Below are 14654 nucleotides of genomic sequence, written 5' to 3'. Positions count from 1 at the left end.
CTACATCTTTACTAAAATCAACCCAAAAACCTGAAACAGGAATATTAGGTATCTGGATACTTGTTCTGGCCAGTGATTCAAATATTAAAGCATGAGGTCTAGCATTATAGCTGGGCATCTAGCTTTTCCAAAAGGAGACCATATCAAGTGACAACCTGCGTTTTTTTCATGGCAGGCTTACTGTAAGTGCACTGCATATGGTAAAGTGACATCATGGACACGGAGATGAATGATACATGGGGGGATTTTTCATGATAATCACATTGGGATATAAGAAGCAGACAAAACAGGCACACGGGTTACACTCGACAGATTATCAACAGATTAGTGAGGCCAGATTTAAGTATATCTTTCATATATCATGGGAAGCACATTCAATACATGCATTTAAGCCAAAAAACACAAGGTTTTCCTACACTGCATACTGAAATATAATTTATTTCTAGATTGCAATGCACAAAAAACTATTTTTTTCTGGTTTGATATTACACAAGTACACAAAATAATTGTTCAATTATAAATAAAATCATATATACAGAATACACTAGCAATACATTTTGTATGGAAATATTCATCAATTATTTTAAAGAAAATTGCATATCTAGCTCAATACGATATAAATTTGTGCGTAGACATTTGTTGGTTCACTATAAATGTAGATGGTATTTATCAAAACATTTTCATTTCTGGTTCTAGATCGCATTGCACTAATGTGTGGCCTTTAACCACTGAGAATACATATGCTTGTCAAAAACTTCAAAACATCCTGATTACTATGCCTTTTTACGGTCACGGCTGGGCAATGCAGTCTCAGCGTTCAGGAAAGGTTTAGGTCCAAGGCAGGACCATAAAAAGAACCTCACTCAGCATCCAGTCGTCTCTCCATGTTGGCCTGTGATCTCCTGCTATCACTTTAACTTATCTTCAGAATGTGAAGGGTAGGTAATAGGATAGACCTGTTTTTCCATATGACATACCTTTTTTATTTGAGTTTTTCTGCAGCATTCTGTCATACAGCATAGTACAGCCATGATTTATAATTGACTATGTTTTCTAACTACAGAGAAAAAAGCTGGTCTGGACAGAACAATATCTGACATAGCCTGATGCAGTGTCTATAGAGTCGATTTGTTTTAAAGTTTGCTCATTTGCACTGAAAGATTTTTGGAAAAGATGGAAGATGAGCTGAGATCTGACCTTGATAAAAATGTTAAAGTTTAAATAAAAGAAAAGAAAAAAAATATCCTGTATTTGTCTTCTCGCTGACTTCCTACAATGGTAGACCTGGGCTCCCTCTAGGATGCTACTTGTTGGACCCCTCTTACTTGGTGATCTAATTTTCCCTTCACCTGTTATCTTGATATGATACATGTAATTATGTTTTCTGCCGGTAACCAACTTGTCTATACATTGAATCCTTAACTAATATAATAATATATAATAGTTATTTGTTACACTTACAGATATCTGAAAGCAAAATTTACAAATATCAAAAAAATTCACATTTTGGTTATCAAAATTTTTTTTTAGGATGGTCATTCATGGGCCAATTAAGGATCATATAATGTATGATTCTCCTAAGGGATCATTTTTAATGCTTCTGACCAACATGTAATATCTCATTGAACAAAATGAACAATCATTTTTCACATTCAAAAACTGATAGTAGTCCACTTCTACTCATCAACCGTTTCATAAGCAAATTGTCTTTGTGAAAGCCTCCTTTAGCTTAAAGCAAATTTGTCGCTAAAAATGAAAACTAAAAACAAAGATGTACCTGCAATAAAGCCTGTGTATACCTACATCTCCTGCTGCCCTTGCTACCAAACACCACTACATTGAAGAGAAATTGTCCTCGGTCTCCTGAGTTCAGAAATGTTTCTTTCTGCAATGGAGTCGTGTTCAGTGGCACGGCAGTGGGAGAGGTAAGCATGTAATGTGGGTTCTGTACAGATGCAGCTATTTTTAAGTTTTTACATTTTTCCAACATATCCTTTTTAAGTACCCCTGTCATGAGAGAAAAATGTGGGTTGCCACTACTGACCTCTCCTTCCGAAAAAATGCTAGTTCAATGGCTGTAATGTTGATGCTTTACCTAAGTCACTGGCCTGGAACAAGTATCAAGAAAAGGAATTTGGACCTTTCCCTGACTTTCTTTGTTGTATGCTTGTTCTGGGTCTGAGTCTGAAGTATTGACACTAGACACTGACAGAAAACTGTCATTTTTAGATAAAGGCAAGCGATGACAGAAGCGAAATGAGTAATTATCATGGCAGGATTGCATTAAAATACCTGATAACATAGTACATACAGCAACAGTAGTTGTAATGACAAATGGGAATAGAACAGCAAGTTTTGTACAGATATGAGAATGTTTCTGAATAGTAGAATAGTATTAGTGACCCTTTAAATTATGTGAAGGAAAATGTTACAATACTGAAATTACTTTCCCTTTTAACAAAATGGAGTATGATGGCCAATTAATGTACTGTATGGTGGATCAGTGGTAATGCTGCAGATAGCAAAAATAAAGCCCAGGGTTCAAGGACTCATTGGGGTTTGTGTATTCACCATGTATTGTGATTGCTTCATCTAGGTAGTTTCATCATAATGAAAAATGTATATGTAAATGTATATATACTATATATATATATATATATATATATATATATATATATATATATATATATGCAAAGCCAGTGTACTGGGCTGCTGTAAACCAATGATATGACCACTTTGGTGCAGGATCTGCATTCGTAGTTATTGTGGATTTCGGAGAGGGCAAAAGGGTTCTCCCTATATTAACTGATTGTGGTCTCCAGTCTCCCTTTATCCAATAACGATGATTATCAGTCTCCTGTAGTATATCAATTTGGAGAATGAATTTTGGGTATAACTGAGGCTACACACTACACGCACTATAAATAAGAATATATATGTATATATACAGTATCTCACAAAAGTGAATACACCCCTCACATTTTTGTGATAACACTGAAGAAATTACACTTTGCTACAATGTAAAGTAATGAGTGTACAGTGTAAACAGTGTAAATTTGCTGTCCCCTCAAAATAACTCAATACACTGCCAATAATGTCTAAACCGCTGGCAACAAAAGTACACCCCTAGGTGAAAAATGTCCAAATTGGGCCCAATTAGCATTTTCCCTCCCCGATGTCATGTGACTCATTAGTGTTGCAAGGTCTCAGGTGTGAATATGGAGCAGGTGTGTTAAATTTGGTGTTTTCGCTCTCACTCTCTCATACTGGTCACTGGAAGTTCAACATGGTACCTCATGGCAAAGAACTCTCTGAGGATCTGAAAAAAAGAATTGTTGCTCTACATAAAGATGGCCTAGGCCGGGGATGGCGAACCTTGGCACCCCAGATGTTTGGGAACTACATTTACCATGATTCTCTTGCACTCTGCAGTGTAGGTGGGCATCATGGGAAATGTAGTTCCAAAACATCTGGGGTGCCAAGGTTCGCCATCACTGGCCTAGGCTATAAGAAGATTGCCAAGACCCTGAAACTGAGCTGCAGCACCATGGCCAAGACCACACAGCTGATTAACAAGCCAGGTTTCACTCAGAAGAGGCCTCGCTATGGTTGACAAAAGAAGTTGAGTGCACATGCTCAAGCGTCCTATCCAGATGCTCAAGCGTCATATCCAGAGGTTATCTTTGAGAAATAGACCTATGAGTGCTGCCAACATTGCTGCAGAGGTTGCAGGGGTCAGCCTGTCAGTGCTCAGACCATACGCCGCACACTGCATGAAATTGGTCTGCATGGCTGTCATCCCAGAAGGAAGCCCCTTATAAAGAAGATACACAAAAAAGCCTGCAAACAGTTTGCTGAAGACAAGCAGACTAAGGACAGATATTACTGGAACCATGTCCTGTGGTCTGATGAGACCAAGATAAACTTATTTGGTTCAGATGGTGTCAAGCATGTGTGGCGGCAACCAAGTGACAAGTACAAAGACAAGTGTGTCTTGCCTACAGTCAAGCATGGTGGTGGGAGTGTCATGGTCTGGGGCTGCATGAGAGCTGCCGGCACTGGGGAGCTACAGTTCATTGAGAGAACCATGAATGCCAACATGTACTGTGACATACTGAAGCAGAGCATGATCCCCTCCCTCTGGAGACTGGGCCACAGGGCAGTATTCCAATATGATACCGACCCCAAGCACACCTCCAAGACGACTACTGCCTTGCTAATGAAGCTGAGGGTAAAGGTGATGGACTGGCCAAGCATGTTTCCAGACCTAAACCCTATTGAGCATTTGTGAGGCGTCCTCAAATGGAATGTGGAGGAGTGGCAACCTGTGAAGCTCTGGTGAACTCCATGCCCAAGAGGGTTAAGGCAGTGCTGGAAAATAATGGTTGCCACACAAAATATTGACACTTTGGGCCCAATTTGGACATTTTCACTTAGGGGTGTACTCACTTTTGTTGCCAGTGTTTAGACATTAATGGCTGTGCAGCAGCAAATTTACACTGTTATACAAGCTGTACACTCACTACTTTACATTATAGCAAAGTGTAATTTCTTCAGTGTTGTCACATGAAAAGATATAATAAAATATTTTCAAAATGTGAGGGTGTACTCACTTTTGTGAGATACTATATATATATATATATATATATATATATATATATATATATATATATATATATCATTTAAGTTCATTTTTTTCCTCATTAATGTACACACAGCACCCCATATTGACAGAAAAACACAGAATTGTTGACATTTTTGCAGATTTATTAAAAGAAGAAAAATTGAAATATCACATGGTCCTAAGTATTCAGACCCTTTGCTCAGTATTTAGTAGAAACACCCTTTTGATCTAATACAGCCATGAGCCTTTTTGGGAAAGATGCAACAATTTTTTCACACCTGGATTTGGGGATCCTCTGGCATTCCTCCTTGCAGATCCTCTCCAGTTCTGTCAGGTTGGATGGTAAACGTTGGTGGACAGCCATTTTTAGGTCTCTCCAGAGATGCTCAATTGGGTTTAAGTCAGGGCTCTGGCTGGGCCATTCAAGAACAGTCACGAAGTTGTTAAGCCACTCCTTCGTTATTTTAGCTGTGTGCTTAGGGTCATTGTCTTGTTGGAAGGTAAACCTTCGGCCCAGTCTGATCATGAGCACTCTGGAGAAGGTTTTTGTCCAGGATATCCTTGTACTTGTCCGCATTCATCTTTCCCTTGATTGCAACCATTTGTCCTGTCCCTGCAGCTGAAAAACACCCCCACAGCATGATGCTGTCACCACCATGCTTCACTGTTGGGACTGTATTAGACAGGTGATGAGCAGTGTCTGGTTTTCTCCACACATACCACTTAGAATTAAGGCCAAAAAGTTCTATCTTGGTCTCATCAGACCAGAGAATCTTATTTCTCACCATCTTGGAGTCCTTCAGGTGTTTTTCTAGCAAACTCCATGCGGGCTTTCATGTGTCTTGCACTGAGGAGAGGTTTCTGTCGGGCCACTCTGCCATAAAGCCCCGACTGGTGGAGGGCTGCAGTGATGGTTGACTTTCTGCAACTTTCTCCCATCTCCCGACTGCATCTATGGAGCTCAGCCACAGTGATCTTTGGGTTCTTCTTTACCTCTCTCACCAAGGCTCTTCTCCCCCGATAGCTCCGTTTTCTTTCTGCAACTTTCTCCCATCTCCCGACTGCATCTATGGAGCTCAGCCACAGTGATCGGCCAGCTCTAGGAAGGGTTCTGGTCATCCCAAACGTCTTCCATTTAAGGATTATGGAGGCCACTGTGCTCTTAGGAACCTTAAGTGCAGCAGAATTTTTTTTGTAACCTTGGCCAGATCTGTGCCTTCTGTCTCTGAGCTCTTCAGGCAGTTCCTTTGACCTCATGATTCTCATTTACTCTGACATGCACTGTGAGCTGTAAGGTCTTATATAGACAGGTGTGTGGCTTTCCTAATCAAGTCCAATCAGTATAATCAAACACAGCTGGATTCAAATGAAGGTGTAGAACCATCTCAAGGATGATCAGAAGAAATGGACAGCACCTGAGTTAAATATATGAATGTCACAGCAAAGGGTCTGAATACTTAGGACCATGTGATATTTCAGTTTTTCTTTCTTAAAGTGGGGTTCCACCCAAAAAAACAAAAATACGTGAAAAATCCTAAAAAAACCCCCAAAATAACATTTGGATATATTTTTTTTTAACTTACCTCTAAATGCCTGTTGCTAGGGGGTCCCTCGTAGTCTGCCCCTTCCAGTGCCTGGGCTGGTGACATCACTTCCCCCTCAGCACAAGAAGGGCTCCGCTCTGCTCCCTCGCCGCTGTCAATCATCTGGGACCCATTACAGGTCCCAGGTGACTGAGCGGCCAATCACGGCGCGCGGCGCCGCTCGCGCATGCGCAGTGGGTGCCAGGCTGTGAAGCCACAGCCCGGTGCCCACAGTTGCAATGCCGGCGCCGCTGAACGGAGGGGGAGACGAGCGTGGCTTCGATCCTCCGCATCGCTGGACCCAGGGACAGGTAAGTGTCCAATTAAAAGTCAGCAGCTGCAGTATTTGTAGCTGCTGACTTTTAATTTTTTTTTTTTTTTTACCCGACCCCCTGGGTGGAACTCCTCTTTAATAAATCTGCAAAAATGTCAACAATTCTGTGTTTTCTGTCAATATGGGGTGCTGTGTGTATATTAATGAGGAAAAAAATGAACTTAAATGATTTTAGCAAATGGCTGCAATATAACAAAGAGTGAAAAATTTAAGGGGGTCTGAATACTTTCCGTTCCCACTGTATATATAGCCTCAGATATTTTAAAGATAACTCCAACCAACACTGAAAATGTAGTATTGTGCATGTGGTCATGTGTGAATTACAGTGCTGATGTTCATGTTTGGGTAAGGGTGAAATTCTCCCTTAATATTGCATATTTGATTTAGGAACGTTTGAACCGAACTACTGCAATGTTTGTCATAAAATGCAACAGGCTACTCCATAATGCTTTGAGCCTCTTCAGCAGCCAACCCACAGCAGGGGGACTTGGCTCCAGGTAGCACTCATTCCTGGGGGGTTCCACCAAATTCAAGGTCCTTCTGCCCAGAGCTGAAGCCTCATTTTGGGGAAGACCCCCCCATCTGCTTCTGCCATGCTCTGTGTCACTATGAAGAGGTTCTTCTAATGTGCTTGCACAAAGCCTTTCCCAATGGCAGCCTCTGCTATCCGTCTTAGCTCTGCTTGCCAAGGCGAATGAGCAGGCAAAAACAGCAGAACCACAATCCGCACATGAAATCTAAGAGTGGCATTGCAAATTTTCTTGCCTGGCTCTATGTAGCTCTCACAGGCATGGCTTGTCCAATGTGGTAAACAAGTATGTTGGCTCCAGTACGAATACCAGCAACATCCATCCTATAAGATGGATCAGTAGCAGGAGCTTGCAGGCCATGCGCTAGGGGTGCTGGCCTGCCTTACTACAAGTGTCTTAACAGAAAGTGTGCAGAGCTGGAGGGGTGGTGACTGGCAGATTCATTCACCTGTCCACAGGCAATGGTGGCCACCTGAATTTTATCAAAATTAACCTGGCTTGGACTTCTCTTGCCTTCCACACCCCCTGGTAACTTCAACTGATTAGGTGATGCATTCAGATGTATGTCTGTGATGGAGCATATACTGTACTTACAAAATTAAGACACACACTAAGCTAAATTTGTTTAAAAAATATTTTACATAGTTACATAGTTAGTCAGGTTGAAAAAAGACACAAGTCCATCCAGTCCAACCATAGTATTGCTGATGTTGTGCACAAAGGTATTTTAAAAAAAGGTTGCCAAGTTTGCACAATGTGCAATGTCACCGTTAGGAGTCTTAGAAATGACTCTGAAGCTAGGTTTACACAATGCTGTCCCGAATGGATTGCTTTTCAGAAGTGTTTGACAGGCATAAGAAGGTCTCCTCACCGCCTGTTTTGATCCTGTAAATGGCACACCACCTAGCCACAACTGCATGCATTACATGCTGTTGTAGAGTGGCTGCACTCACGTGAATGGGTTGTATTTGGCACAGGTACTGCAGCTGAATGCAACAGGTGGGTTCATTTTTGTTGCGGCATGTGTACATTCCCGTTTGAATGCCTTTGCAGCTTAGGGGGCCAGTAAAAATGCATCTCAACCACTTATTTTTACCGCCCCAACTGAAACTGTAAACAAGTCCTTAGTGATTCTGTAACATCATGTGCATTAAAGGACCCCACGAAGATGTCAATTTAAGGTTTTGTATCTTTTCCATGTTGTACACAAATTTTTCTTTTTCTTTTTTTTTTAAACAGCAGCAAATTCCTCAGACATGTGGTGGATGCTTCATGCCCTTATATTGCATTTGGCTGCAGTAGTTCCCCTCCAGAGGTCAGAAATAAACACTAGAATTTTTCCTAATTTACTTCAAAGTGGTTTGGATTTGATATCTTCAAAATCCCAAATGTTTTGACCTGTTTGGCCAAATTACCCATGGACCAAAGGCATAATCAGCAACATTAATAATGAAGACAGTGAGGAAAGTCTATCAATTGAAATGTCTGCTGCTGGACTCCCTACTTTTGCCACCAAACAACATTGCAAGAATCAGAATGAGCTGTTTTAACAGTTGTAAAGGACAGATTAAGCTTAATGCCCTGTACACACGATCGGACATTGATCGGATATTCCGATAACAAAATCCATAGATTTTTTTCCGACGGATGTTGGCTCAAACTTGTCTTGCATACACACGGTCGCACAAAGTTGTCAGAAAAATCCAATCGTTCTGAATGCGGTGACGTAAAACACGTACGTCGGGACTATAAACGGGGCAGTAGCCAATAGCTTTCGTCTCTTAATGTATTGTGAGCATGCGTGGCACTATGTGCGTCGCATTTGTGTACACACGATCCGAATTTAACTGATCGGATTTTGTTGGCGGAAAATTTTATAGCCTGCTCTCAAACTTTGTGTGTTGGAAACTCCGACGGAAAAAGTCTGATGGAGCCCACACACAATCGGAATTTCCAGCAACAAAATCCGATCGCACTTTTTCCGTTGGAAAATCCGACCGTGTGTACAGGGCATTAGAGTCAGTGATCTAAATGATTGGTATGTGCATTATTAACCCATTTTTAGTGTTGATGAGTTACTCTTTAACTTCAATATGAAAGACCTGCCAAACCAGCTAGCACACACTGAGAAAAATAAAATTAGGTGGTCCTTTTGAACACATCACATGGGTTTCCGACACAAACCATAATTCACAATTCAAATGAGACAATGGAAATTAAGAAACTATTTTGCAGTTCTTTTGTGAAATAAAGATATTTCAGCTGATATAGCCAGAACTGTGTTCACTCGATCTCCTAATCCAAATGTCTGGCATGTCTGGTTTGCTGTTTGGGAGAACAACAGGGTGATCATCATCTTGATTTGACTGTATTTTCCATAACATATTAGTCTGCTTGCTAGATGTCGGTGGATCAAAAACAGTTTCCCTTAAAGCCAGTCTTAGAGTTTCTCTTTTCCCATTTAAATTGCCCCTCTCATCATGATAGGGGGAATCAGGAACATCAAGAAAATCTGGTGAGCATCTTGCTGACTCCAACTTAGTGCTTTGATCAATATCACTTAGACATGTTTCATTTGAGTCAAGAGCATCAAACGAGCTACCTATAGAGCAGAGGCATCTAGAATATTCATACATACGAATGCTCTTTTCTGGAGAATAATGGATTGGACTGTCATCTTTAGGGCTTTTCAAGCTGTTGGATTGAGCCTGTGTGTTGTGTACATGAACATGGTCCACCACAGATCCATTCCATGTCTTACTGTTCATTCTCTGACAAATGCATTGTCTACAGGATTCTTCTGGCTTCTCAATCTCAGTTGCTAAATTTCTGTAGGGAGACGAAGTCTGCAGAGCAGAGCAATGGCTAAAAACTTTGTGGCTGGTAGTGTTATCACGGATTTCTTGGGCTTCAGCTTGAATATGCTGTGCTCCTGTTCTAGCACACTTGTTGTCTGATAATTGCATGTCCTCAGACAAAATAGAAGGTCGTTTGGAAAGCCTACTAGTGGTAGTGCTGTTGTCAAAACTGTCACTAAGGTGTCTGGCTAAAGGCTGTAGCTCATATTGTTCGTTTTCTGTGTTGCTTTCTGGAACTTTTCTTAGTCTGTTCTGTTTTTCATTTCCACTGCATGTAAATGTGCCATTTGGCTTTGAGTTATCTGGATATTCTTTTATTATGTTGGCACAAGGCCACAATATCTGTCCACAGTTTTTCTCAGGGCCAAAAAAACAGCATATAGACTGGAAAAAAAAGCTGGCAAAGCCACAGCTGATGCATTTAATCATCATGATAAATATACCAAGTTTTCTATATGCCAATACAGTTGCCGGCAACATTATTACTCCTGCAGAAAACATAGTAGAGGCTCCCATTGCAGTGGCGCAACTCAATTGTTTGAGGGAAAATGCCACGCGGCTGAGACGGTCAGAATGCGGGCACAGATGATATGAAATGCAGTAATTTACCGTGAAGTCAACAGAGAGGCCCACTGCAGCTGACACAAATAAAGATTCCACAACATTTAACTGCCATTCCAATAGAACCAGGAGACCAACTGTAACCAGAACTGAGCCTCCAATGGAGGCAACTGAAAATAAGCTGAGTAAGACATTCCAAGTGGTTAGCAGCAGAACTACAAATGAAATTGCAATGGAGAAACCAGTTATCATCATGATCTCGGTACTTAGTGTATGCTGGAGGTTAAAAAGAGAAAGTTTGCTAGTAAACCAACCATTTTGAAGACCTGGTGGTGCATTCTTTATTTCATTGGTTAGCCATTGGTTCAAAGTATTATAAAAAGTCTTGGTCTTGCTGTAATTGAAGCTATAGTGATATGTAGTTTGAAATTCCAAAACCAAGGCAGTCAGGTTTCCATCGGCATTAAATCTGGGGCCAATATCATAAGACTCAGGTCCATCTCCTCCTTGTTCTCTAACCATCATTTTTATGCAGTGGAGAAGCAAATCACTTGCATAAGGAAATGAAAATTGATTACAGCATAGATTGTGGTTTTGGTCACTCTGTGAACATTGCCGACTTTCCATCCAACGGTGAAAATCTTCCATGAAGCAAATGTTTGGCTTTTTCTCCTGATCAGAGTAATAAAAACTTTGGTTTCTTACTTTGTTACAAAGTTCAAGAAGCCATCTCTGGTCATCAGCATTGCGGATAGTAAATGTAGCATCTGCTACAAGTGTTCCATTTACTTTAGGATTGAGGTGGTCTCCATTGTCCACAGGTTTAATGCCCCATATAAGTCTAATTGGCATATGTTGCCCTTCTCCGTATTCCTGATGTTCAAACATGAACAGGTGACAGTATTCAGCATCATATCTTTCAAAGGGGTGACTCAACCGAAACAACTGAACTGATGAAAGATCTGAAGATGGCAGTTTTAGTTTGGGACTTATACAGGCAATATAAGCACCACCTGCTGCAAGAGCAGCAAACCAACAGATCCAAATGTAACGGAACTTTATCACCCCGCAAGGTAGGAGCTTCTCAAAGAGGAGCTTTGATGTTTCAGACAAAGTACTTTGTAAACCACCTAACTTTTGGTAAAGAGACAGAAATAACTTTTTATGGCCATTGCTGTTCCAGTAATCTTCTGATTTATAGGTACAGTTGACCTTAATATACCTCTCATATACTACCATGGTAGCAGGCAGCCAGGTTATCATAAATGCCATGTTGACTAATACTGAGGTTCCCATGTATATAGAAAAGCATCGAACAGAGGTAATGCTGCTCAAGTAACTGCCATAGAAAGCAACTCCAGTAGTCAAACAAGATACTAACATAAGATAACCAAAATGATGCATAGTTTGTTTCACCCACTGCAGCATGCCAGCTGCAGAGTGTTGTATTTTGCTGAGGTTCCATAGGTCAAAGAACACAAAGGTATGGTTGGCACAAATACTGCTGAGGATGATAACTGCTATCAAGTTAACGAAAGGAAAGAAAGTTATTCTAAAGACCAGCTTGTACAAAAAGAATGAAATCATCAGTGAACCAATAACTGACAACATAACCATAAAAGTAATAAAAAAAGAACGTAGATAAAAAGACATACTTAGAAAAATAGCTAATATCCCTAGGACTGGATACACAGTATCCAATACAAGATAGTGGTGAAAAAGATTTTGCTTTAACCCCAAGTCCATTCCAGTGATAGCCGTGTAATTATCAAAAAGCTCATACGACTGCAAATTGTCCACATAAATATTCATCATTTCTGGCCCTTTCTTAGCTGGTAAAAACAGCAAGCTGTACTTCAGAGATGGGACTTGATAGTCTGTGGTCTGGGGGCTCAAAAAGTCTTTATCAACTAGAAAATGAAGCAGTTGATATACCGCAGCAGATCGTGTACACTTTTCAGGCACTTTGGCACATTGGGAATGCTTCTCCCTCTCCGATCTTGATCCTATACACATCGGAGTAAGAGCACCACGGTGGTAGTCTGGAGCACAGGAACGAAGTAGAACCAGTGTGTGGAAGATGTCACTCTGCGTGATTTCCATGCAAGAAGACCGATTGTACAGAACTGATATGTAGTTCCCAAGTGACCAACTGGGACAACATTCCTTATTGTTATTACGTTCACATAGCTCCGAGAAACTAGGGTGTGAGCGAATCTGCAATAGAAAACAAGGAATTAGAAATATGTCTGAATGAATATCCACAACTCTATTCTGGTTTCTGTATTATTTTTTTCACATTATTATATACAGTATAGGCTGGCCATACAAAGCCTGATGTGTGATGACGTCGACGTGTTTTGCCCACCCTATGCCATGGACTTCATCACAGGGTGGGCGAAACGTGTTAACATATGAAATCATCACATCTGGGTTCCTCTGCTCCTTTCCATCATGCTGCCAGACTGCCTCCACTGTTGTAGGGAATGACACGCCAGAAATTGGGAGTTGATCACTAGCTGCATTAAAGCCAGGTAATGGGGCTTATGCACTTAGACTCAGCACCTGGCAAGTACTTCAGGTGGCGCAGTGAGTGCGTCCCTCTGGAAAAGGGGTGTTCTGTGCATGTGCCTGGGATCTGGATAGCTTGATTTTTTTTATCACGTTGTCATGTTTATGGGTGAGCAGTTGGGGTATTTTTTCAGTATTTTTTTTGTACTGTTATTAAATGTATTATGTGACAATACAGGAGCACAGCATTTCCACTGTAAACAGATAGGTACCGTACCTTAACAAGCACACTGATGGTAGGCTAAGCAGGTATTTTTTTAATGACCGTTGAAAACAATTTTTAAAATTATATTAATACTGTATGTTCAAACATAGTGTATATGACATTTTAGTAATTAGGCTTACATATAGTATAAGTGAAAATGGGGCTATGCAGATCTACCTTAGAGGGCAATAAAAAGCACCTCTGGCTATGGAAAGCCCCTTTTCTTAAGCCCACAAATTTAGATGCCTTTGAACCCGTTCTTGAACCTTTTAACCCATTTGAATTCAACATCACTTCAGTAAAATTTTTACCAGTAAACTGAGTACTGATTAGGAACTGACTGATTAGCACCACAATTGGTGTGTTTTGTAAATAATATGACTAAAAAAAAAAAATTAATCTGATTCTCAGCCCTTGATGTGGCACTCCTGCTCTCCTAAAACTGTACCTCTCAGAGACCCAAGCCACTGCACTCCACTTTTCCATTCAGCACTGCAAAAGTAAACTTACTTTGGATCCAGCATTTCCATCACTGTCTGGATACAATGACATTACTCCTCTTTTCCCAACTGGCTGTTTTTTATTGATTAAGAATATCCATTTGAAAAAAAAAATCATTCCACTCAATGGGGTAAGAAGGATCAAGGCTAATCCTAGGGTAACAGACGTCTGGGTGCAGAAATATTTCTGGCACCCCCACATGGGCATGGTCATCTTATGGGTGGCCATCAAATGCAGCCTCATCAGCTCCCATCAAATGCAGTCTCATCAGCACCCATCAAATACAGCCTGATCAGCACCCATCAAATACAGCCTGATCAGAGCCCATCAAATGCAGCCTAGCAGTGCCTTGATCACACAAAGCGGCGATCTCCCGCTGTGTCACAGAGCTTGGATTTGAATTGCCTGGGCGGCAGCTGTAACAAAGTACTGAGTCCTAGACCAGTTCCTATGATACACATCACACTGATTCAATTACCTGGCACTGGATCAGTGTGCCGTCTATCACAGGAGCCGGTCTAGGAGGCAGAACTTTGTTACAGCGGCTGCTGAACATTTCAGATCCAAGCTTTGTGACACAGTGGAAGAGTGCCATTCTGCATGACACACAGAATGAGAGGAAGAGGGAGGGGAGGTCTCTGTCAGGGGCGCACCGGGATGGCACCCCCCCAATGTGTGGCACCCAAGGCGAAATGCCCCTGGTTGGTACGCCACTGCCACTTGAGCTTTGGCGCCCCCTCCCCCACCTCAGCTCATGGCGCCTGGGCGCGGTGCACCTGCCCAGGATCGGCCCTGAGAAGTATGAAGAAAGGGAAAGAAAAAGTAGGTAAAGTGGATTTTAATGGGAGTTTCACAGTTGTGATCTAGACATTGCTAGAGACCTGTTA

General features: G+C 41.3%; 1 protein-coding gene across 4 annotated transcripts in view; it reads right to left on the bottom strand.

Moving 5' to 3' along the window:
* Window positions 1–422: 422 nt before the first annotated feature.
* DISP2 (dispatched RND transporter family member 2) overlaps window positions 423–14654 on the bottom strand; it is a 122106-nt gene continuing 107874 nt past the window's right edge. For 2 of the 4 annotated variants that reach the window (XM_073609912.1, XM_073609914.1), the window contains one exon: window positions 423–12707. In XM_073609912.1, coding sequence (XP_073466013.1) covers window positions 9330–12707 — 3378 coding nt within the window. In that variant the 3' untranslated portion in view covers window positions 423–9329. The remainder of the gene's footprint in view (window positions 12708–14654) is intronic. The other 2 variants (XR_012237118.1, XR_012237119.1) reach the window with 2 other exon arrangements.

The sequence above is a fragment of the Aquarana catesbeiana genome, linkage group LG13 (assembly GCF_042186555.1).
Source record: "Aquarana catesbeiana isolate 2022-GZ linkage group LG13, ASM4218655v1, whole genome shotgun sequence".
Classification (NCBI taxonomy): domain Eukaryota; kingdom Metazoa; phylum Chordata; class Amphibia; order Anura; family Ranidae; genus Aquarana; species Aquarana catesbeiana.
The sequence above is the reverse complement of the archived record's forward strand: the minus strand, read 5'-3'. Positions and strand labels throughout refer to the sequence as shown.